At 38.1% G+C, this 26910-nt stretch overlaps 1 protein-coding gene across 1 annotated transcript in view; it reads right to left on the bottom strand.

Annotated features, from left to right (window-relative positions):
* LOC140138730 (sialidase-3-like) overlaps positions 1 to 23804 on the bottom strand; it is a 34648-nt gene extending 10844 nt beyond the window's left edge. The window contains exons 1-7 of the mRNA XM_072160489.1: positions 23644 to 23804; positions 22011 to 22232; positions 21246 to 21297; positions 18234 to 18404; positions 14686 to 14821; positions 2305 to 2395; positions 141 to 224 (exon numbers count right to left, since the gene is read on the bottom strand). Of these exons, the coding sequence (XP_072016590.1) occupies positions 141 to 224; positions 2305 to 2395; positions 14686 to 14821; positions 18234 to 18404; positions 21246 to 21297; positions 22011 to 22149 (673 nt within the window). The 5' untranslated portion in view covers positions 22150 to 22232; positions 23644 to 23804. The remainder of the gene's footprint in view (positions 1 to 140; positions 225 to 2304; positions 2396 to 14685; positions 14822 to 18233; positions 18405 to 21245; positions 21298 to 22010; positions 22233 to 23643) is intronic.
* Positions 23805 to 26910: the final 3106 nt, after the last annotated feature.

Raw genomic sequence — 26910 nt, 5'->3', positions numbered from 1 at the left:
ATATACCAATTTTCTCAAAAATGTAAAAAATGTCTAATACGTCAGTATGTGATACGGCCGACGAATTATATCCCCCATGCCTAAATACATTGTGTAAAGATAACAGTGAGTTCTAAATTTCCTTATAATGTGCTGCATACCTATTTGTGAGTCGATCACATTTGCCCAAAATCTACCGGGTACTATGAGTCTGCCTGATTTCATCTGGATGCCATGCCCAGGAGCTACAAAGAAGAAGAAAAATTGACATTATATTTTATGGTCATTGCGTGAAATCGTCAGGTTGTGTTGGGCCTCAGTATTTTTTAAGCTTGCACTCCCTCAGAAGACTCTCGGAAAAAATACCTTGGCATAATTACTTCAAAACAGAGTTGACTCAATTCAACTGTTTTGTTTGTGAACATCAACAGATTTCATTATATTCTTCATTATCCTTTGCGTGTTCTAGCTCCTCAAGCACGAAATACATAAAACACCAAATTAAAAACGATGGAAAATTGCCTATTCTGGATGTTAGTTGAAACATGTGTCACCTCATCCAACTTGCTTCAATGTTACATTGTTCTGCTAATAGATCATCACATCAAAGTAACACTGGGAATTCGTTGGGAATCAGACCATTCAGAGCATTCTCAGAATATGCATACATATTATCCTCCAAGGACAAGCGACAGGGTCAGCTCAACTTATTAATGGAGAACTTATCTCAAGACTCAATATGTAAATAATGCAACCCCCCTCCCCCAAAAAAAAAAAAACACCCAAAAACAAAACAAACATAAACGCTGTTTTGGGGACCATCCGAAGAAGATTTCCCATGTTAATTTACTATATCAGCTGTTTATTTGGTCAAAATCGATTGAATTTGACTGAAATTGGTGCATATGTGTCACACCAGCTGTTTGGTGCCAAAAGTGGTTTTATTTTTACTGAAAAACGTAAGTTAATCGTAGAAAAAAGACAATACAATGGAGCTATACTGTACATGTACCTGGGGCATAGAGTGATGGCATTGGCTTATTGAGTTGTATTGCTGCATAATACAATATAACTATACTGTATCTCGAGCATAGAGAGATGGCCTTGGCTTGATGAGTTGTATTGCTTCATGATTCAATAAAGCTATACTGTACCTGGAGCAAAGAGTGATGGCCTTGGCTTGATGAGTTGTATTGCTTCATAATTCAATAAAGCTATACTGTACCTGGAGCATAGAGTGATGGCCTTGGATTAATGAGTTGTATTGCTTCATGATTCAATAAAGCGATACTGTACCTGGAGCAAAGAGTGATGGCCTTGGCTTGATGAGTTGTATTGCTTCGTGATTCAAACTGCACCTGGAGCAAACAGTGATGGCCATGCCTTAATGCTTTGTGTGCTAGCCATGCGCTTCAATGGAAAAAGTTCAAGTTTTGAAATATTTTCTCAAAATATCAAGAGCTATCTTAAGAACTACTGGATCAATACTAGGCGTGTTTGTACTCATTTTAATGCATTTTTCATGCTGATTCCAAATATGGTCATGAAAATTTACATTTCTGAATTTTTTTAATTTAAATTTTTTTTTGAAACTTGTCATCTGCAGTCGACACCCGCGTGAAGAGAGTTAATGACTTGTATTGCTTCATAATTCAATAAAGCTATACTGATTTTCCATGTTAATTTACTTTAACTTTATTTGGTCAAAATCGATTGAATTTGATGGAAATTGCTGCATATGTGTCACATCAGCTGTTTGGTGCCAAAAGTGGTTTTATTTTGACTCAAAAACGTAAGTTAATCGTAGAACTAAAAAAAAACCCAATACATTAATGAAGCTATACTGTACATGTACCTGGAGCATAGAGTGATGGGTTGTATTGCTGCATGATACAATATAACTATACTGTATCTGGAGCATAGAGAGATGGCCTTGGCTTGATGAGTTGTATTGCTTCATGATTTAATAAAGCTATACTCTACCTGGAGCATAGAGTGATGGCATTGGCTTGCTGTGTTGTATTGCTTCATGATACTGTACCTGGAGCATAGAGTGATGGCCTTGGCTTGATGAGTTATATTGCTTCATGATTCAATAAAGCTATACTCTACCTGGAGCATAGAGTGATGGCATTGGCTTGCTGTGTTGTATTGCTTCATGATTAAAAAAAGCGATACTGTACCTGGAGCAAGAAGTGATGGTCTTGGCTTCATGAGTTGTATTGCTTCGTGAGTCAATAAAGCTATACTGTACCGGGAGCATGGAGTGATGGCCTTGGCTTCATGAGTTGTATTGCTTCATGATTTAATAAAGCTATACTGTACCTTGACCATATAGTGATGCCCTTGGCTTGATGAGTTCTAATGCATAATTCAAATCTTGTGGTTCTGTCCAAGTTAAACCTAAATCAAAACTCTTTGATAGAGTAACAGAAATACAAATCAATAAATTTCTGTGTGGGCTAACAGAGTGCGCATCCTATGATCTATGATCACGGAAATATATCCGCGGATTCGAACTTTTCATCCAAATTATCAGTTTCATTATGTCTCCAAACTGGCGCGTGCACTTGGGTCTTGTACCCGGCCATTTCATTAGGTCCACAGCAGGTGTGATGGTACAACGCACAAATGGTAAAAACACATTCAATTATTCAATTAAATGAGATAAATGAACAATGAATGAGGAAACAGGTATGACTTCAAATGTTTCTTATAATGCAAGTGACTTGATACAGTGAAATGCTAGTGGGATACGATATTGTTCCACATCGAATAGGTGCAGTGAAATAAATGATCAGTCAAAAGCAATTCTTTGTCAGTGGGAATGGTCTAGCACTTTAATCACTAGACACATAATCTGATTGGACAATCGCATAATTTCGGGTGGCGTCTATCATGCCATAGACGACCCCACGCCTTCATGTGTGCTGATAACGCGTAACACGCTTGTAGCTGAGGTGTGCGTTTGTAGTCGCATTGTATAGACCTTTTTCTCAGACGTCACCAATCATGGGTACAGCATTCAGCACCCAAACGCAAATAGCGCGCCGGCGCGCACGATCAACTCTGCGCCACGCTAGGCGTCCTGCGCGGGATTGCCAGCTCGCAGTACGCATTTAATTCGTCACAAAATAAAAATTGATTTTCAAATAGCATCGCGGTTTTTTGTAGTTTGCATCTTTTGTATTTTGTAGTATCAAAACAAGCTGAAACAATGGTAACCAGTATAGGCCTACAGTTTCCGTTTAAACAATTATTTTATGGAAGCTAAAGTGAAAGATGACAAAACAGAGGAGAAAATACGCAGTATTTGGTGTTTTCACATCGTGGGCACGTAAAAACGCACGTGTTGTTTGTTTACATCTGAGACCCCAATATAGATTAGGTGACGTCATCAGAAAAAGGTCTATTCGTAAAGTAGTGTGCAATACACGCACGCGCTAGCAGTACGCGCAACAGGATACGTTGTAAACAAGTTTCGTTTATTTTATAATAAGGGGAGTTTTTATGACGGTAACTTCATTTTTGCTTTAAAAATAGTTTACAGTTATTAAAATAATAATTTACTAAATAAGAATGAGAATAAACAATAGGAAATTTGTTTTTACTATCCTCTACAGTGTGATAGACGACAGGGAGGTCAAATATTTGATCGTAGTCTGCCTGTCGTCTATCACACGGTAAAGGATAGTAAAAACAGAAATTCCTATCATTTATTCTCTAAATAGAAGATTCTGTGATGAATTTTGTGTTCCACAAGGCGGGTAGTGACGTCAGATGATAAGTGTTACGAGTCGTACTTGACTCGTACTCAAGGCCAAAATCACCTTTTACCCGAACTCACACGGATGCACAACACAAATACACTGTTTGATTATGCTAACAAAATCTAAGTCTTTAATTGAAAGCACGTTATTATTGGTACAATACCGTAAACGTTCGCCTAATGGCGCTTTTGGATTCTTAGAAATGTGAGAGCGCCATCCTTGTAAAATCTCAACAGCATTAAGGATACGTGTATGTTAAATTGAGCAACCTGGACATAATGCCTCAGAAAAAATATCGTGACATGACCCAATACTTTAGGTCACTAGGTTAGTTGCTAGAGCAGCAAATGTTTTGGGGTTTCTTCAGGTATTCTTTCTCAAAGTGCCATTGGACTTAATTTGTAAATCGATTCATACGTTATACCTAACTCATTTTGGTAAATCTTTTTATAACATTGTAATTTCTTCATATTTTTTTAATATTCTTCAGTTCAAAATTACACCTTTCTATTGTCTGACCCGTTAGCTCAGTCGGTAGAGGGTGCGCCTTGAATGGTGAATGGTACTTGTTCGAATCTTGATTTTATGTGAAGAAGGGTCAAGAAATGTTTTTGGATTTTGTCCCCATTTTACGAACGAATATTGTGAATTTTTTTTAATTTAATTTTAATTTTCTTATTTTTTTAAGATAAATAGGCATTGCGAACAAACGGCAACAAAAACCGCTGACAAAATTGGCTCCACCTGCTACCTATCAATGCATGATATATTCCACTACATTTAACAGTTAAATGACCTTTGAAAAATAGAACTGCCTCAATGTTTCAAATTGTGTAACTACATTACTTATTCATTTATGCATTATAAATGATCATTTATTTTTTCTTTTCTTAAAAGGATCGAACCCAAGTAGATCAGACCATTGATCATATAACTATCAGACCACGAAGTAGTTACGTAACTCCGTGATGGTATCGGAACCAAGCACTGTTTGTATGGCGATCATTACGATCACGCTGAATAGTTGTTGAGTGCACATAATATGGAAAGCCATTGGGGTATTGTGTGCCTTCCAAAGCGCCATATAACATGTTCTCATTGTGTTGTTGAATCCTAGCCAGTATTCAATGATAGCTATAGAGGCCTTGCGTTTATCGATTGGCTCCAAACAAAGGATTTGAACCGGTTTCTTCCCCGTGCAGTCCATTCAATCAAATGTTGTCATCAACCTATTTGATCGTAGTGCATTTTGTTATGTGTGTGAGACGAACTGTCGCGGTAGATGCAATCATGCTTTTGTTGAATGCATTTGAGTAGTCCGCCATATTTACGGGATAATACGTCATATGCACAGCCTCTATTCAGTTGGTCGTTGTATGCATGGAGCTATTAAAGATGGAGAGGCAATAGATTATGTAACGCATTGTAAACTTGTGCCGATTTGAAATCTGACAAGCTATTCATCGAAAGGTACCTTTTGTTTGGGACAAAGGGCTTCCGCCATTAAATCGGTAAGCTGACCCGACAGTGTATTAACGCTTTACCTAGCAGACTACTGTCAATAAGTGATCAAACGAAAGTCGCGTGAAAGCGCCTACTATAACGAAAAGTACCTTTTGTTGTCATACCACTCAAGGGTGTGATTGAGTAGCCGTAAGCACAAAAGGCACACATTAGCCGCTGATGTGCAGTTTGTTGTCACCCTACTGAATTTAGGTGCTTCATTTAAATAAATTGAATGCGCTTTCTGAATGATTACACATCAAGGCTGCCATGTCTGCATGTCTATAGTACTGTATAATGGTAATATCTACGTATACATGTAACATATAATAAGTATACCGGTATAGGCCTATATAAAAGTTGTTTCACAAATTGACATTTTATTTTATTTTAAGAAGGAGAATGTCATAAACAGTGGGGTACTGAAGGGGGGGCAGCTCTTCTGTGAGAGGTCTTGGGAGGGGGTGAGGGAGGTAGAGGTGGAGGAGGGGATATGAAGAATGAAAGGGGGACTGGAGGAAGAGAGAAAGAGGAAGAAATGAAGAGAAATAAATAAATAGATGTAAATAAATAGAAAGGTAAGGAAAATTATAGGAATGAGAGGGGACAAAAAGTAAGAGGGGATGGAGAAGGGAAGGGTGATAAGAAGAGGGAGTGATACTTTAGCAAGGAAAGAATAAGTACAGAGAAAGGAAAAGAAAGGAATGACAAATAAATTTAGGCCTTATAATAATTATTATAGAAACTAAACACAGCCCCCCCCCACATAGGCCTAACACTAACAGCACTATAGGCAGCCATTCGATGATGTCAATGCCTTTATGCGTTACGTATTTAAAACGCCCAGTCAGATGTATTTTACACCTGCCAAGCACAAGTCACCCAATTTCGAAAATTGGACGTTGAATGTACACTCTCATGAATATTGATTGGCAACATTTTCCAATATGTCAGCGCTCAAATCGGACACAATAGAACAATAGACCCTTCAGTGCGTTGATTCAGTGCGTTGGTTGTATGATTTTGTTCGTTCACTCATTCAAATTTTATTTATATCATTTGAAGACTGAGCCTATTCAGTATCGAAGTTACGTAATGTTACTATGTCAACGGGATCACGCGCTAGAGTAATGAACCACGATCGAAATGATCACCACATAAAGTATATGGCACTCGAAGGCATACCAAAGTAGCGTGATCCGGTAACCAAGAGAATTACGTAACCACTTCGATGCTGAATTATGATACATCCTCCGTGGAACAGTTTCAAACAAATACAGCTAGGGATTATTGGGGCAGAGGTTATCTTTTGAATCCTCTTAGAGGGCTATCTTTTTTTTCGGAAGGGGGGTCCCAAATTTACAAAAAGTCTGCGTCAATAAAATTGCGCACCCCTATTTCGGCAACAAAAATTTTATGATCCCAAACCCCAAAATTGTATTGAAATCAGTCTTTTGAATAAAATAACACACTTTCTGTGGTCATCGTGTGACTCCCTACATTAATTGGTCATAAAACATTTTATGACCCCTCCTATTATTCTTTCCAAGACTTTATGACCCCCGTATATTTGGGACCCCCCTTCGAATAAAATGATATACCTCTTATGACCACTGATGCATAGGCAAGGACACTCGCGCGAATTGAAAGACTTGTCACGCGCGACAGTTCGTCTCACACACATAACAAATGCCTATACAATCAAATAGGTTCATTACAACATTTGATTGAATGGATTGAGTTACTCTAAAATGAAACGATAAAAACAAAGAATCATGAAAAAAGACACCATTACTCGTTGACTGCCGATAAAACGCCCAATAAAGACAGTTAAAGTACATGCCCTATCACACCACTCCACACCATACATAAATTAATTCTCCCAGTCACATTTCCCAAATATGAAATTTAAAAAAGTCAAATTTTAATTTAGTTCTTTTAAAGTTTGGCAGAGGCGGGGTTCGAACTCACGGCGCAACGCTTAGTACTCTATGAGCCTAGCGCCTTAGACCACTCGACCACTTGTCTTGTTGTTATTCATCTGAAACGTATTTAAAAATATAATCGCAACTTCAACATAGGCCTACCACGTGACAAGCAAAGGAGAAAACGTATTATATTTTGGAATTTTATCTGCTTAAAACATTAATGTGTATTATAATAGAGCTACCATTACTTATATTGTTGAATCCTCAAGCGCATAGAGACAATTAATACGAGCGTCCTATGATACATACACAATACATAAAATCGATTTTGATCTTCGGCATTACTCGGTGACCTCCGATAAAACGCCCAATAACGCCGGTCAGTTAAAAAAAATGCTTAAGTACATGCCCTATTGAGATAAGCAATCCTTTTGTGATAATGTCCATTCATCCATATAATAATAGCAATCAGATTTTTGGATGGATGTTTACACAGTGATTGGAGAAGAAGCTATGTAAATAATCAAAAGTACATGTCTACAAATTGACAAGGATTGTATTCAATTTATGATTGCAGACATACACAGGTGATGAGTGCATGGAGCTATTATAAGATGGAGAGGAAATAGATTACGTAACGCATTGAAACCTTGTGCCGATTTGAAATCTGACAAGCTATTCAGCATCGAAGTGGTTACGTAATTCTCTTGGTTACCGGATCACGCTATTTTGATATGCCTTCAAGTGCCATATACTTTGTGTGGTGATTGTTTCGATCGTGGTTCATAACTCAAGCGCGTGATCCCGTTGACATAGTAACATTACGTAACTTCGATACTGAATTCATCGAAAGGTACCTTTTGTTTGGGACAAAGGGCTTCCACCATTAAATCGGTAAGCTGACCCGACAGTGTATTAACGCTTTACCTAGGAGGCTACTGTCAATAAGTGATCAAATGCAAGTCGCGTGAAAGCGCTTAATGGAATGAAAAGTACCTATTGTTATACATAAACCTAAGGGTGTGATTGAGTAGCCGAAAGCACAAAAGGCACACATTAGCCGCTAATGCATAGTTCGTTGTCACCCCACTGACATTAGGTGCTTCATTTAAATAAATTGAATGCGCCTGCTGAATGATTACACATCATGGCTGCCATGTCTATAATGGTATTAAATAGCTACGTCCCGGGAGCTACGTATACATGTAACATATAATAAGTATACCGGTATAGGCTAGCTCGAGATACTCTAGCTTAAATACAGGTTTACATTTACTATCTTACATTATCTTGCTGTATTTCAGCTAGAGCTCCAAACGACAAGCTTCCGGGTTTTTTGGAGAACAATACTGTTACGTAAGATGAAGAAGAAACCCGCCTCGGAGCCCGCCCTACTCATTATTTCATTGTACTTATTGCAATTTGCCTCCACACATTACGTAATCAACACAAAGCTTTTGTGAGGATTAGTGAGTGGATAAGAAATTGACAGTGGAGGATACGAAGGACACGCCGATTGTTAGTTGTCAATCATGAATTGCCGCAACGTATTAATATTTTACTGCATGGCATTCCGCAAACACCAAGACAAATTATGCCGTATTTTCCAAAGATCATCTCATATGAAGTAAGCTTAATGCGATCTGTACTTTTGTAACATTCCGATCGCTTTTGATCACCTATTATCGGCGAATTTGCTTGAAAACACGTGAGTTCATGTTGTGTAAACATAATTAGCATAGACACAAATGAAATTACGATGCAATACAATGCAATTTGAATGCGCAGCAGATCTATAGAAATAACTTTGCCCGGTTTTATGCAGAATTAGACCCTGTCTGGTATAGGCCTATATAAAAGTTGTTTTACAAATTGAGATTTTATTTTATATTATTTTAAGAAGGATAATGTCATAATCAGTGGCGTACTGAAGGGGCAACTCTTCTGTGAGAGGTCTTGGGAGGGATGAGGTTGAAGGAGGGATATGAAGAATGAGAGGGACTGGAGGAAGAGAGAAAGAGGAAGAAATAAAGAGAAATAAGTAAATAGACGTAAATAAATAGAAAGGTAAGGAAAATGATAGGAATGAGAGCAGGGGACGAAACGTAAGAGGGGATGGAGAAGGGAAGGGAGATAAGAAGAGGGAATGATACTTTAGCAAGTACAGAGAAAGGAAAAGAAATGAATGACAAATAAATGTAGGCCTTATAATAATTATTATAGAAACTAAACACAGCCCCCCGCCCACACACACACACACACACATAGGCCTAACACTAACAGCACTATAGGCAGCCATTCGATGATGCCAATGCCTTTATGCGTTACGTATTTAAAACGCCCAGTCAGATGTATTTTACACCTGCCAAGCACAAGTCACCCAATTTCGAAAATTGGACGTTGAATGTACACACTCATGAATATTGATTGGCAACATTTTCCAATATGTCAACGCTCAAATCGGACACAATAGAACAATAGACCATTCAGTGCGTTGGATGAGTGTAACCTGCTTGTAGTGCAGCACGATTTGTTCAAAATTGTTTTCACCTATTGCTCAGTATGTTAATTAATCCGATTAATTACGTAATTTCGCCAGCGTATGATATATCAGTACTAATATGTAGGCCCAAGGAGGTTAGATATAGAAAGAAGAGGAAATAGATTACGTATCGCATATTGGTCCTTTGTGCCTATTATAGTTTCCGCCAAGGGGAGGAAGAAAAAAAAGGAAGGATGGGGGGGGGGGGAGAGAGGGAGAGGGAGACCGATGGAGTCACAGGGCTCTAAATTACATAGGCGTAGATCGGGGGGTAAATGCCACAATATTTTGCCAGGGGATGGTCAATATAATCACCCCCAATATTGACGCCTGTGTATTGGTTTGTGTCAAAATTAACCTCATATTTGGCCATTATAATATAGCCACAAAATGCCATTTTAGCGCTTTGCGCGAATTTATTCCACTTTTGTCCCATATTTCACCAGTTTAGTTTCAATAGGCCTATGCTAAAATTTTCGCGCGCATTTGTACCATAAGGTTCACTGTACTGGGTACTTTTAAAAAATCCTAACCTAACCTAAAACATTCATAATCTTCTAAAACATAACTTTAACCCTTAGATTGGAGCTCTACTAGAAGTAAAAATATAGATAGTGAACGAATTTAGTATTTCTATATCTATGTGAGAATGATACTATAGAGGCCCTGCATGAAATTATTGATTGGCTCCAAACAAAGGTTTTCAACCGGTGTCCTTCACCGTAGTTATGGCGGAGTGCAGTCCATTCAATCAAATGTTGTCATCAACCTATTTGATCGTAGTGCAGGATTATGTGTGTGAGACGAACTGTCACGGTAGATTGCAATCATGCTTTTGTTGAATGCATTTGAGTAGTCCGCCATATTTACGGGATGATACGTCGCATGCAAGGCCTCTATATGACATGATGAACATAGTCATTGATGCATCAGTTTTAAAATAGACTAGGCGGTTACCCATATTTGGCGGTTCTCGGCTGGGCGCGATTACCAGGCTGATGGTGACATGCCCATATGACAATTTTTACTAATTTGACCCCAGATGACCCCTGGCGATCCCCAAAATGACCTTCCAAACATTTGTCTCTAAATGTTGACTGTACCCACCAAGTTTCATGCCCATATGTCAGTTTTTAGTAATTTGACCTCAGATGACCCCAGGGTGACATTGGATGACCCCAAAATGACCTAAACTTATAACTCTAAATGTTGACTGTACCTACCAAGTTTCATGCCCATATATGAGTTTTTACTAATTTGACCTCAGATGACCCGTGGTGACCTTGGATGACCCCAAAATGACCTTTAAATGTTGACTGTACCTACCAAGTTTCATGCCCATACGACACTTTTTAGTAATTTGACCTTAGATGACCCCTGGGAGGGGACCCGTGGTCAGATGACTTAACGAACATAAACATCTTCTTGCCAGCACAGAACTATACCCACCCACCGAGTTTGAGCCCCGTACGACCTAGTTTCATGCCCATGTGACAGTTTTTAGTCATTTGACCTCAAATGACCCCTGGGAGGGGGCTCCGGGGTCGGATGACTTAACGAACATAAACATCTTCTTGCCAGGACAGAACTACAACCACCCACCGAGTTTGAGCCCCGTACGACCTAGTTTCATGCCCATATGACAGTTTTTAGTCATTTGACCTCAAATGACCCCTGGGAGGGGGCCCCGGGGTCGGATGACTTAACGAACATAAACTTCTTCTTACCAGGACAGAACTACACCCACCCACCGAGTTTGAGCCTCGTACGACCTAGTTTCATGCCCATATGACAGTTTTTAGTCATTTGACCTCAAATGACCCCTGGGAGGGGGGCCCCGGGGTCGGATGACTTAACGAACATAAACTTCTTCTTGCCAGGACAGAGCTTCACCCACCCACCGAGTTTGAGCCCCGTACGACCTACGACGGCCTCACATTAGCAGTCACAGACAAAACCTAAATCTACAGAATATATCCATTACTCGTCGATACTCGAAAGAGCTCAAAATAAATAACTTAGAAAATTTTCTTGATGTCCTTTAACATGTTTTCATAGTTAACCATCGTTAGCCATGGAAATCTATCATGAGAACTGACCGGTGACTAAGTCCGATTTATTGGGACGTTTATCGGCAGTCAACGAGTAATGATACGAGATAAAATAATAAAATTATATAAACAATGTTAAAGATAAAATCAAGAAAATAGAGAATCAAATTTCCTCAAATCAGAAAAAAACACATTGACAGACATCATAATCTGTCAGAAATTACTGCATGAGATTCGAACCATCAATCTTCTCCACAAGTTCTCTTTATCATCGCACTATAGTCTAATGCTCTGCTCACTGGGCCACAACGTATCAGGTGAATGATTACCGCATTATCATGAACAAGTTTGTTCGATCTTGTTCATAATTGTATGTGTCAATAGGTTTCACCCTTTAACTACACGTACCCTTAATGATCAGTGATAATAGTCGGCTTTTACAGGGATGGCGCTCTCTCATTTCCATGAACTCCATAGCGCCATTAGGCGAACGTTTACGGTATATGACAACAAATGCACATACACAATAATCAAATATAATCACTCTTTATCTATTTAGTACTTAGCCAGCATTCTTCTTCTTGGTGATCATAAAGTTCCTGCAATGTTCTGGACGACTGATGTAATATATCCTTATTCACTTGTCCTGCGAAAATCAGCTAAGTCCATTGTACACCCGCATCCATAAATCCTTGCGTATAAAATCCTCATACGAGAATGGTGTTACTTTCTCCCAAGTACTAAACTCCTTGCGTCGTTCTCCAAACACATTTACAACTCCTTGCGCAGTTCTCCAAATATTAAACTCCTTGCGCCTTTCTCCAATACTAAACTCCTTGCGCAGTTCTCCAAACTTGGTGCTATTTCCACCTTTCACACAATATCTTCAGGAAGCAGGACTGCGATGCAGTTGTCCCCACTTATATTGACAGTTGCGTTGAATCAAAACACCAGACTTCAGCAAGTCGACAGAAGAATATATATTCCTTTCTTGGAAGAATAACGTTCTTTGACGTATTCTAGATCTTCTCCGACAACACTGGTGAATAGTAGTACTTTGACTACATAAAATATTTCTGGTTTGCAATTTCCTTTCTTTGAAGGAATTGGACTGTAAGCATATTAGCTAGCTAGCCCAGATCAACACTATCAACTGTGACAATAATTGTGTTTACATTTTCTTATATATCAAGCAGGGGGAAATCCCAAATATGAATACACATGATGTGATCTTGGAAATTCCCAAGCCTTAATTATAACATTAACCTTTCTTATTACATCACTTCCTGAGGGGAAATCCCATTACATCACTTCCTGAGGGGAAATCCCATTACATCACTTCCTGAGGGGAATCCCATAAATGATGTCATCTTCACTTTTTAATCTCAGGGGGGGGGGGGTTCAAAATATTCCAAATTAGATATGATTCAATTTGTGTTGCTCAATTTGAGAGGGGAATTCCCCCAAAATGTCATCACTCGTGTAACTTTGTAAACAAAGATAAATCATCAAATTAAATTACTCAGGGCACATCACAATAAGCGAAGGCTGACAATGATGGTGCTAAAAAACTTTGCCTATTGGTGAAGGGAGCAGCAGTTTTTGTCACATTTTTAGTCATTTTAATGCACTTAACTCTTTGAAGTCCCTATTTTGCAAAATCATTTGTTCTTTGTCCAAATCACATCAACGCGCCTAGCCAACATCATTGTAGGCCCACAATATACCGGCCCAATAGAGCCTATATTACGAACTGAATATTGTAGTTTTTATCAGCTTTTACCCCCTCTCGCTCATGTGATGTGAAAGACACATCTGAACTCCTCTTCCCCCTCTCCCTCGATCCCTCCCTCCCTCCTTCCCTCCCTACCTCCTTCTCTTCCCTCTCCCTCTCTCTCTTCCCTTCTCTCTCCCTTTCTCCCTTCCTTCCTTCCTCTCTCCTTTTCTTTTTAGGGATCGTAGGAGAGGTGTCGCACCCCCATGGCAACGGCCCTGGGTATGATTTCAATCTCTGCTCTCTACTGCCACACACAGATCAAGGTTTAACTTATTTGAATAAAAATGTTTTCATTAATCATCGAGCTAAAGTGTTAAATGACCGGCCTGGATATTGATAATGGCATTGTCATTATCCCCCAGGCATATGCCCTGCTGACCAGAACAGAATCTCCAGCAGAAGATCTCGGCCTCATTAGCATATCAAGATGGAATATCCAATACTTAAGGGGTTACTACACCCCTGTCCAATTTTGTGTCTATTTTTGCTTTTTTCTTAAAAATTATAGTGCATTGGTGACAAGTAAGATATTTATATTATAGGGGCAAGGACTACAACTACTGCACTGGAAATTTTATTTCGGCACAGACCGCAGTTGTGGAGTTGCAGTCAAAAATGAGGGAAAACCAGTATTTGATCAATAAATCAATAACTACTTGCCTTGAGTTGCTGAATTTTCAGAGCAATAGTTGTAGTCCTTGTCCCTACAACATGCATGTCTTAATTGTCACCAATGCGCTATAATGTTTTAGAAAAATGCAAAAATAGGCATACAATTGGCCAGGGGTGTAGTACCCCCTTAAATGTAAACGCTTTTGCTACTTCTTGCTTCAAGATTGTGCTAAATATTAAGTGTTTTTTTAAGACACCGGTATATTATATGCCATGACCAACACTGAGGTTCTACTCCACTGTGTAGGGAAGCGCCAACTAGGATGGAGCACATCCTTCGTCTACACCAGGAAGAGCACATTAGAAGATAAGTTAATTACCAACCCATGGCAAAAGAAGATGTTCATACACCTATATTCAATGTGTGCTAGAGTACGATGATGATTCAAGCAGCTGCTGATGCTGTAATGGTAAAAGTAGTTGCTGTTTATATGAGGTACATCGATCGTACAAACTGACTTACTTTTATAGCCTGAAGTTCAGTGGTGTGTTCTTCATCGGCAAGCTCTTCAAAATAACTCATATTAGATGGATGTGCGTTATAAACCAAAATGATCATGTCGATTTCTGTGTCTACAATTGGAACTGGATCCATCAATCTGTAATAAATGTACAGAATAAAAGTAATATGCAAATAAAAAATCGACCCATGTTGCACTGAATAGCAAATCAGTGCATTGTGGGAAGTGTAAGATAATTTCTCTGGAAAAGTATTATACATTACTTTTTTTTGTCATATGATTGGTCATTCAATATTTTTCCCGAATAGAATGACTTGTGCTTCGCATTTGGGTTTTATTTTTGATTTATTCTCATGTTTCTGAGGGCTTTTCCATACACCCCCTACAGAATACATTACTTTAATATTTCACACAGGCAGTATATAATTCAATATGGGGTTATCTGAATAGGGGACTCAAATTTAAAATCTACAACCCCTGTTTGGGAGATTAAGGTCAGGACTTCCACACAGGGTGTATAGATTCCAATCGGAATAGCGCATTGGGTGCAGTTCTGCATCATTTCACCCCAGGTAAAGTAAGAACATAATCTGAATCCTCATACCACAGAACAAATTGACACTCAACTTCTCTCTTAGATAGTATTATTATAAAGCTATCCTTTGTTTGCACAAAAATTCAAATTGCTTGTCTGCAAAGCATTCAAAATGTCAAAATTCCATCAGCAATGAGGAAGCATTAAAATTTAGGAGGGGTACAGATTATTTTAAATCGAATCACACCCCACATCTGAGAGAAGTACATTGGCTGTTATTAGCAACAGATTTGTGAGAAAATGGAATGCTGTTGAAGATATTGAACATGCTGAAGCCCTTCTCTATCTAGCTGAATTACTTTAATACACCTTGTAGAATACCCAAGAAGATTTACCATAGGGCCAGATGGGCCCGTGCCCAGTGTCCCCAAATTTTTGGGGCCCCCAAATTTGCCCTATGCAGTGGGCATCTTCCATTTTAGCCGAAAAACACCATGTTTTGGGCCAAAATAGGGTACAAACAAATGCAAAATTGTGCGCGCTTCGCCCGCACTGGCCTAGTATATATCGCAAAATTTAGCTTCAATTTGGGCTAAAAAATGCAAATGTCTTAGCAAAATCTAAAAACTTGGCCACTTGAGTGCACATGCCTTCCTCACGGTGCGTTAGGGGCCTCCAAATTTTGGCCTGGCCCAGGGCCCCCAAAAAGGTAAATCAGGCCCTGTGTAAATGGTAATCAATATTCAATTTTAGTTTGTCGCTCATTAAGGACAAATAGGGGAATACGACATAAATTCAGATCCGCAAATAAGTTCATCAAGATTGTCGGTAAAATAGTTCTTTCAAAATCGATATTACATACCTCATTCTTAGCACGATACTGTCATTAAAGCCTTAATGTACGATCTTTTTAAATTTTTAGATTTTTCTTTTTTTCTTCTAAAATGATAATATGCAATCATTATGAAAGTTCCCAATACATTTGGACGCGAAAAACATTGGGAATTTGCAAAGAAACAACATCATAAACTTCACCTCTATCACTCGAAACATCTCGCACTATTTGGATTAGGACAGCGAGTGCGGCCTCAGAGTTAGTCTCCTACGCGGTCAGTTTGGTTACGCTCCCTCCACATGTGGAGGGAGCGTAACCAAGCTAGTTTTGTACGAGACTACGGTTTGCGATCGTGGCCGACATAAAGTCATAATCTAAAATTATGACTTTATGTCGGACCAACAGAAAATCGTCCCGTTTTACTACAAATAGGACGAATTTGACAGTTTGCTCATAGATTTAAGTTAGAACATGTGTAAGTATTACAAATATGCCAAAAAATCGGTTTTGAAAAAAATAAAGGTAAATTCTGAAAAAAGATCGTACATTATGACTTTAAGGTACGTAACATCAACCCAAATTTTGGATTTGTATAAAAGAATCTTCAAATTAATAACCACATTTAGTTTTACAAAGCTGTCATATTGACAGCTTGGGTTGGAACACACAAAGGTTAATTACCTGCATCTGTCTGAAGTATCAACCACCCTTCAGTTTTGGGTAAATTTTGAAATATTTTTCAGATGTTGGTAAATCTGACAGACATCTTCAGAACAGTGAGGACTTAGTCAACAAAATGCCTAAATTCATGCCAAGTCCCGATGAGTGCCTTTTCTCGCTTGATGTCACAGTCCTCTTTACCCTCAAGGATTTATTAACAGCAGAACTGATTTTACCCCACAGCAGGTCACTGATCTTCTGAGAACATGTCTGAAAACCAGTTATTTTGTGTACAATGACAAGTTTTATATCCAACGCGATGTCACGGCGATGGGCTCCCCCGTGAGCCCGATCATTGCAAACCTCTTCATGGAGAACTTTGAAGAACAGGCATACAATCATACCCCAATATTGGGGGCCCTTTGTCGATGACATTATGGTCATTATGGCCAAAGCGGAGGTTGATAAGTTCACCCCCCATCTGAACTCTGAACTCGGTGCATGAATCCACCGTTGAACATGGAAGCAACAACGCACTTGTAATGCTTGCACACTCGTCACTCGCGCACCCGTCGGCAAACTGGTATTTGGCGTGTATCGGATAAGTACTCACACCGACCAGTACTTGAATTTCACTAGGCACCAGTCATTAGAACACAAGCTAGGAGTGATTAGAACTCTTACCCATCGCGCAAAGAGCCTTTCCTCCGACAACACTCTTATTATGTCCAGAAGTCACGTCCTGTCCATATGCGGTCACAACAAATGGACATGCATGGACCGCGCCAACTAGCAGGAAAGGGGATCCGAAAAGTCGTAGGAGTGACACCCCCTCCAAAGGGCACATCTCGCTACCTTATATCCAAGGCGTCAACATGAAAATTAGGAACACCGGTGTAACTGTTCACGTGAAACCCTCGAACACCATCAGGAGTATGGTGATGAACCCCAAGAACAAAGTCAAGACTCTGGACCGTACGGGGTCCATTTACCAAATTCAATGTTAAGACTGCCCATCCTACTAGATTGGTGAGACAGAAAATGTTATCTTTGGCTCTCGGGTATGTTCCCTTTTGATAATTTTGAGCCGAATAACTGAGGTAAATCAAAGAAAATTGGAATTTACTACCAGCGCCGTTGTCGTTAATGTGTGTTAATCCGTCGGTCGTGCTATTATAGTACGATCCTTTGATGTGTGTATGGCCGTCCCGCACGCCGTGTACATACTAGTGTGTCATGAACATCACCACAGTCTTTGCGTTTTATTTAAAATCTCAGATTTTGACAATTAAAGCTACAGCTCTTAAAGTCTTTTTTTTGCAGGGTATGTTAGTTTAATAAAGTATATGATTATAATCGTGTAAAAACAAAATTTTGAAAAATATTCAGGGCGTCCTCGTCAACAAATGTTATAATATGGCTTTAACCCTGCATCAGGCAGCTAATTTTGGTAGACTCTGTCAATATATAAATTTCAATCCTTTATTTATATATAAATTTCAATCCTTTATTTTCTTTACCTGTACCCACTCCGACTTGCTATAATTTCCACTGGCCCCCACTCAACTTTCCAGTCATTTCTTCTTCCGCGTCTTAAAAGAATGTCCATTTCTCCAATATCGTAATGGGTTTCTTTACGGCCTTCAGCAAAGGCAAAGAACATGTCATGATGGTAGACTAGAGCAGGTATTCTGAAAAAAAGAAAGAAAAAAAGATAGTGTAGGCAAGCCGTGGAAAATTCTGTACTAGACATCACGCGTACATGGCCTTAAAAGTTTTGAAAGCAAATTTTGAAAGCTGTCAGCTAGAATTTCTACTCGTGTATTCATACCAAATAGCATTATTGACTAGTTAATGACACGATCGTATGAACATAACATATGCCCTCTTGGCACTGGGCCTTTACTATGGTCTAGACTCTGTTTATCATTGTTATATGTTTCTGGTGGTATTTTAAATTACTTCTTTGCATTAAAAACAATAGCTTAAATTAGTTTCATATAATCACATAAGGAAAATTTATGAAACGAAAATAAGTAAAAACTAGAGGCAAATGGTGGTCATAGACCACAAACCTAGCTGGGGCATGTTGGTGTTGTGGAGGTATCTGACCCCTGCAAAATGTTCCAAAAATGTTCCCCTGTCATGAGGCTTGTTGTCACCGGGTTTTGAGTCCGGTACTCCTCACAGATATAGATGTCCAGAAAATGCAATTCTAAGATTTGACCCAGATGACCTTTGACCAGACCCCTGCAAGATGTTCCATAATTCACCCCTGGTCATGAGTTGTCACCGAGTTTGAGCCCTGTACCTCTTACACACAGTGCCTCTTACAGATGTCCAGATAACGCAATTCTAAGATTTGGCCCCAGAATGATGTCTTTTGAGCTGACCCGTGCAAAATGTTCCAATATGTTCCACAGGTCATGAGGTTGTCACCGAGATTGAGCCCCGTACCCCTTACAGATGTCCAGATATTGAAATTCGAAGATTTGACCCCAGCTGACCTTTGACCTGCCCCCTGCAAAATGTTCCAACATGTTCCCCTGGTCATGAGGTTGTCGCCGAGATTGAGCCCCGTACCCTTACAGATGTCCAGATATTGAAATTCGAAGATTTGACCCCAGCTGACCTTTGACCTGATCCATGCAAAATATTCCAAAATGTTACTCTTCTCATCAAGTTTATTGTCACTGAGTTTGATAAAAAAATTCGGGAAAAAAAAATTCGGAAAAAAAAAAATTCGGAAAAAAAAAAATTTCGGAAAAAAAAAAAATTTTGAAAAAAAATTTCTGAAAAAAAAAAATTTGAAAAAAAAATTTCGGAAAAAAAAATTAGGAAAAAAAAAAAATTTTCGGAAAAAAAAAATTTCAAAAAAAAAATTTCGGGAAAAAAAAATTTCAAAAAAAAAATTTCGGAAAAAAAAAAATTCGGAAAAAAGAAAAATTTCGGAAGAAAAAAAAAATTCGGGAAAAAAAAAATTTCGGAAAAAAAAAATTTCACACAAAAAAAAAATTTCGGAAAAAAAAATTTCAAAAAAAAATTTTGGAAAAAAAAAATTCGGAAAAAAATAATTTCGGAAAAAACAGTTTCAAAAAAAAAAATTTCGGAAAAAAAAAGAACAAAAATTTCTATTTCCTTCATTCTCTTCAAAAAAATCCCAATTTCCTTAATTCTCTTCAATTTCCCTTAACTTCCCTCAATTTCCCTCATTTTCCCAAATTTCGGGACGAAACTCTTTTTCCAGTATGGGGCCGGTATAGGCCCTCCCCTCACCAAGTATCATAGCCATGCGACAAACAATGTAGACGTAACAGCATTTTTTAGCGTTTGTTACTAACGGACGGACGGACGGACTAACAGACGGAGAGACATGGTGACTTATTAATAGAGCTGCTACCCGCAGCTAACACCCGCAACTAAAAACAATGATTCAAAAAGGCCAAACCATATCTTCACAAGTCAAATAATTCTTACATAGCATCAAGTCAGGGTTTCACAGTGGTTTGTTTCCAGCGGAAGAACCCGAACGATTACAATACCTAGCTGGGGGGGTAACCCCCCAGCAAAGCATGTGCAATTTCACTTTGTTGCCAGCGGAAGAAAACGGGAAGATTACAGTGGTTTGTTGCCAGCGGAAGAACCCGAACGATTACAATACCTAGCTGGGGGGTGTAAACCCCCCAGCTAGGTAATAAAATAGGATACAAATAGGCAGACACTAAATGCCCTAGGCAGTCTATTAACAGCTGAAACAACAAGCAGTGGCGTAGCGTCATAAGGGCAGGGGAGCATGCGCTCCCCCTATCGGGGATTGCAAAATCTAGAAAATTCAATTATAGTCTTTATGTTTAACTTTGATATGTTTATCTACAAAGACAACAAGTTGAGACACGCGTGAACATTACAAATATGCAAAAAAAAATCGTGTTTGAAAAAATTACCCAATTTCATATTATAAGATCAAACATTGGGCTGTGCAATAATTATGAGCCCTGGGGAGGGTAAAATTGGGGAGAAATTTTGGCGAACCAAAAGGGGGGAAGCAATGTCTGGCAAGCCGTGAGAGAGATAGGGGGGCAAGCAATTTTGGCACACATTCATTTGGTAGGCCGAGAGGGTAGGGGCAAGCAATTTTCGGCGGGCCGAGGGAGGGGCAAGCGATGTTTGGCAACCCGTTGGAAATTTTACCCGGGGGCCTCATAATTATTGCACAGCCCCTTAATCATTTTAAAAATCGCAATCCAAGTCAGTAGTCCGGGTCAGTAGTCCACTTGGAAAACGGTGTACGGTGACTGAAAATACCAGATGTAAAAATTGTACACACATTAACACAAATCCGAATTTTATGTAAATGAAACACTCCTAGACTAATTATCCAAAGGTCAAAGACCCCATGCATTGTACGCTGTTAATTATTGCATATTCATGAGGGCCGATCGTTCGTGTCTAACAATCACGCCGCTGTAGTGGTGTGGAGAGAGTTAATAGAGGCTATGATTGTGGTTATACCTTAACTTTCAGTTTCTTACCTTGATGTATTGTAGAGTGTATCGTCGATATTCATATCTTGATAAAATAATACTGCAATAGAAAGAGTACAAACTTAGTACAATTACCGAGATGTGATTTGACAAGTTCAGAATATTTGTATTAAAAACAGAAGAATTTCTTTTATCTATATTGCATTTTCAAACAATTGAACACATAATTCAAAAATAGAATATTGTATGAACCGGTTGACAACCTCATCCCGCACTTTACATCCTGAGATTTTGATATCAGATGACAGATTTTTTTTAAACCCCAATAACATTAATGCTCCATGCATTAATGATGGTATAAAAATGGTATAAAAATGGTAAAAAGTAGAGTACTACCACAGGTATATCTTATGGGACATTGTTACCTTTTTGTTTCAAATATCCAACTAACTGCTGGAGCAATATAATCAAGGGGAGTCTTTATTGAAAGGTGGATCAATATCATTAGGAGGGTCTTTATGGAAAGGTGGAGCACTATCATTAGGAGGGTCTGTATGGAAAGGTGGAGCAATATAATCAGGGGGGTCTTTATGGAAAGGTGGAGCAATATAATCAGGGGGTCTTTATGGAAAGGTGGAGCAATATAATCAGGGGGTCTTTATGGAAAGGTGGGGCAATATATTAGGGAGGTCTGGAAAGGTGGAGCAATATAATCAGGGGGGTCTTTATGGAAAGATGGAGAAACATAATTAGAGGGGTCTTTATGGAAAGGTAGAGAAACCGCCAGGAATAATGTAACTCATTATTGCTTACCTTCTGCTTCTGTTTCTACAGGGGTTGCAGGCTTATAACCTTCATCATCATTCCCTAAACCAAATATCAACCCTACCGATAATACAACCAATACCAACAATCCACAGCCTAGAATGATGAGTACCAGTTTGGTTTTCATGTTGATGATGTGGGGCTGCTTCTGATTTTACCTTTTAAATTTATATAGTCTTGGTGGGGTTCTTCTACATACAAGTAGTGACACTGCAGATTCAATGTAAAAATATCAAGACTTAATTGAAAAAGATCAAGCGATTTTTGGCAGGTTAAAAGGGGGGGCAAGCAATATTTGGCACAGATATTTGGGGCCCTGTTTCTATATTAGCTTATATTACGCCCTAAAAAGGTGTAGGAAAACGTTACGAACACGTTCAAATATGCAAAATTTCCTGCTCGCTGCGCTCGCATTATATGATAAGACAAGTTACGCTTTTTAAATTCAGGTTCACAAAATTCTTGCATGTGTAAGGGGGCGGCGGCAAAGGTTTGTTGGCACGTCAGAATGGGTACACGTACATTGTACCATCTTAACGTTTATTTCGAAGACTGTTATATGTCAATATCCATTTTTAAGAAATAAATGTTATAAAGTAAGGCTATAGAAAGCATCTCTACTTCCTAGACATCTTTGTAAAGATGTTCACCAGTGGTTTATTTTATGATCAGTGTGAACCTTGCCACTGTAAATCTTGCCACTGAGTACAGTATCCTATTTTATTTTTACTCTCGGTCTTCCATGTAGTTACTGGTTAAATTTCTCGCATGATAAAACAATAATTGCCAGACACTCTTTCTTAATCTGTGTATAATTCTGCCCTGCTGACAAAACTTTCTCTAGATAGGCAAATGCCACAGGACTGTCTTCATGCAGAAGCGTTGTACCTAGATAAACCCATCCCAAAAATAAAGTATCCAGTATTATTTTGGTCCATAAGTCAAAGCAGGGTGTTAAATCAAGACCAAAAGTATGTTATAGATAAATGTATTGCACAGTTTGATACCTCATTTGTCCAAATCGATGCAGAATTGATGCCAAAAATGATTATGAATGCAATCACCTCAATTCTATTAAAGAAGAAGGGCAAGGGCTATTGATCGTCGGCTTTTGATCCCACCTACATACACTTTAAGTATAAATCATCAGATTAATAAAGTTTACTTCGAGTTAAATTCAAAAATATCAATTTTTAATCATTTGCCATTGTGTATTACATTGCGAATTTCAAAAAATCAAAATTATTTATATCAGAAGGACATTCTTCGTATTCAGAATGCAATTCGATATGTCTGATGTGCTCTAATGTCCCACAATAAATACTGTCCAAACGTTCATACGTACCCACCCCTTAAATTTGGTGTAAAATTTGTGAAAAAAAAATGCATTCGGAACCGATCGGTAAAATAATAATAATTATAAATTAAGTTCAATAAGTTATTTTAATTTTTCTAAACAATTTTCGGCGACTTTGAAGAACCACTGAACCTATTCTGAAGTGCTAGGATTATTCTGAAGTGCTAGGAGTATTAAAAGTTAATTTGAAAAAAAACTTGAAAAAAACCCGAAAAAACTGTTTGTTATCCCTAATTATGCAAATAATTAATAATAAATGCTTACCTCTTCATCTGCATTGGTTTTCTATGCATTCATGCGTGTCCTTGCACCATATGGCCTATTATCTTTGCAGAATATACCAATTACATGCATTTAGTTATATACCTGTAGGCTGTAGCATCCATGATGAGCATCTCAGCTGTGAGCGCTTTGCATACGTTACAGGGTCAGGTATAAGTAGCAGGTTTCATTTACCGAGTGCAATATCCCCGGCAATATCCAGGGTATCAACGTATGATAAAAGTCTAAAGATCGCACTCAGCAAGTTGCAATGGTAAATATATGGGACCCAAGGGGTCCAGTAAAGTTCAATCTACTCATTCACCTTTTGATGACCAGACTTATGTTGGTACAGAGCCAGTCTATGGGGCTGCGCAATATTAATTGGGAACCGGAAGGGGGGGGGGCAATATTTACAAACGGCTCATCAAATATCACCCCCCCCCACGGCCTGCCAAAAATCATTGCCCCTACCCTCTTACATAATGGCAAATTTTTGGTTGGGATCCCAATTTTCAAACCTTAAATTGTCTTTTGACATTGGGGGTTGGAAATAATCTTGAAGTATAGTGAATCCAGCACATTTACAAATGCGCGCGAAGTGCGCAAAAGATGTTGTCATTTTGAAGTAAACTGATAAAATATGGTTCAAAATGGAATAAATGCGATGCGCGCTAAAATTGTACTTTTGGGGCTAAAATGGGCAATTATGATGTTCATTTGGTCAAAAAAATAATTTTCCCGAAATTTGATATTTGGTGATATTTCCCCAAAGACAAATGTTTTGACACATACTTTGTTATTGCTAATACAACTCTTTTCTGTATACCTACGTTACAATTCGTTTTGGTGATTTAGTAATATTATATATTATTATATTATATGCAGCCAACAACATGGATATATGCAGAACAAACTGGTTAACAACTACAGTCTAAAGTTTCTAAAATATGAACCTGAATAATTATACACACATAATTGACATAAATATGTCAATATGCTAAGCAAATAGATCCTGATAGATCTGGAACAAACCTTAGAATATTTTAACAAAAACAATATTCCGCTTCATGCATGCATGGCATATGCTAGCTATAACTTATATTGGTTAAAAGTGACATTTTTATATGGCTATAAACAACAACCATAGGCATATGAAAATGTCACTTTTCAAATTCACTGATCAATGCACTTGGCTATTACATCATTCACATGGGCTTCCTGGAGTTATCCCGGAAACTTGTTCTGGGATAAATAAAAAAATCCCTTTAAACAGGGATGCGTCTGGTCCAGAGAGGAGATTGGATGCGTTGTGGTCAAGGAAACAGACTTGAAGAATCATAAATTAAGTACTAGTTCATACATTCTCATGGCCTTTTATTAGTCGTCATATAAAAATGAATATAGTTGGTGGTATTTAAATAGTTTCTTGAGAATTATTAGTTGATTTATTGTTGATGGTATTGGAAATATGTACTCAAGTCTTATTCATTGTTCAGGTATGCTTTACGAAGCGTGACGAGTTCCTAAACGGTTCAGCATTATCGGTGCAGTATAGGGTTTTTATTGTAAGGGATACAGCACGCAGTATGTGAACGTCCGAAATATTAAGGGAAAAAATCAAGATTTGTATACTGTTTGAATGTTTAGCTCAATTTATTAGAAAGTTCAAAGTTGCCACAAACAAGTTTCAAGAAATATAATATGCTGGTGGCGCTAATATGTGTACTAATTTGCTAGATACTAAACGTAGGTGATACTGGTAATATAAACATCTCAAAAAAAGTAACTGACCCCCCTTGAATAATGACCATTATTCAAAACCGGGTGATTGCATTACAAATCTGTAAAATGCGTTGGAAGCAGAATTTATTTCTGCACAATTTGACACCTCATTTGTAGCAATTGACTAAATATTGACGTCACAGAGTACATTTAAATCAATGTAGCCCAAGATTTGAATGTTGCAGTAAATTCTACTGATTTTGCATTCAGTGTACTGGAAGGAAATCTGTGTGATGATATCTGAGTGTTTTTGTATTGTAAAAATTTGTATGTAAGTGCAACTTTCAAATCTGGACCTCACTACATTAAATTGACCAGTGTTTTATTGTTTTCTGAGCTATCGTATCAAATGAGGTGTCAAAATGCGCAGAAATAAATTCTGCTTCCAAAGCATTTTACAGATTTGCAATACAATAGCCCCTTTTATGAATAATGGCCATTATTTAAGGGGGTTAGTTACTTTTTTTGAGATGTTTATTATTAAGGTATGTATCTAATGATTGAGGTATACAGTTAACTTAAATGTATGTTACATCGTTATACCATACGTGTACAGTGAAGAATACATAAGTACATGTCTAAATATAATGCTAATAATACTTTGTGAGAATAAAAGAGTAACAAACTGTAAACGTTTCAATGTTTACATTAGAATTTAAATATCTGACACAGGACGTATTAAGTGTTTAAATCACAAAACATCCAATTAAAGTAAAAGTACTATAACATACACTTTGAAGTTACAATTTAAAGATATGAAATGTTAAAATTTACATTTTAAGATTACTTAGATAATAAGAAGGCACTTGAACTTAAGATTTATCAACTGTTAGAAGTGAAAGTAACATTAATTAGAACTACGAAGAGTGGCGCTATACCACCCCAAGATTATTTATTTGTCATAAAAAAGCACGCATTTATACGTAGATACATCCTTTGCGCTCATTTTGGTGATAGAATTTTCACCCCAGCCAGGACCAGCCATCAAAGAGATAACCATAGGGTGGGGGGAGGCCCAATGATTATTATTTCGCTCTGGTGAAATTATTTCAAGAGTTACTGAATTTGTACTTGTTAGGTAGGTAGAAAAGTGAAAATAGTCATTTACTTGAAGGAATCTTTAGCCAAAAATAGCCAGAATTTCCCAAATTTGCATGGGCGCCCTCACATTATGACGTAATAGCGACATTATGTGGGGAATGTTTGTACTTATTTTGGTATCACTGGATAGAAGAGACACATAGCTGTACATTAGTACCAAATATAAGAGGCTTATAAGGGTATATGACGTTTATAATTTCGCAACAACCCCCTCTCCGTAGTTACAAAATATGGCTCAGTAGTTCTAGGGTGAATGTAATGTTTACATGTTCATAGTTAATAAATATATTTAAAAAAATAAGCTGTATGTGTAAATGTCTGAACATTATGGAAAAGGGTTTTGTGAAATGTGTAGATTATATTTGTCTGCTGATTGTATGCTGC

This window comes from Amphiura filiformis, chromosome 18 (assembly GCF_039555335.1).
Source record: "Amphiura filiformis chromosome 18, Afil_fr2py, whole genome shotgun sequence".
Lineage (NCBI taxonomy): Eukaryota > Metazoa > Echinodermata > Ophiuroidea > Amphilepidida > Amphiuridae > Amphiura > Amphiura filiformis.
Note: the sequence above shows the minus strand (reverse complement) of the source record. Positions and strands in the feature narration are given on the sequence as shown.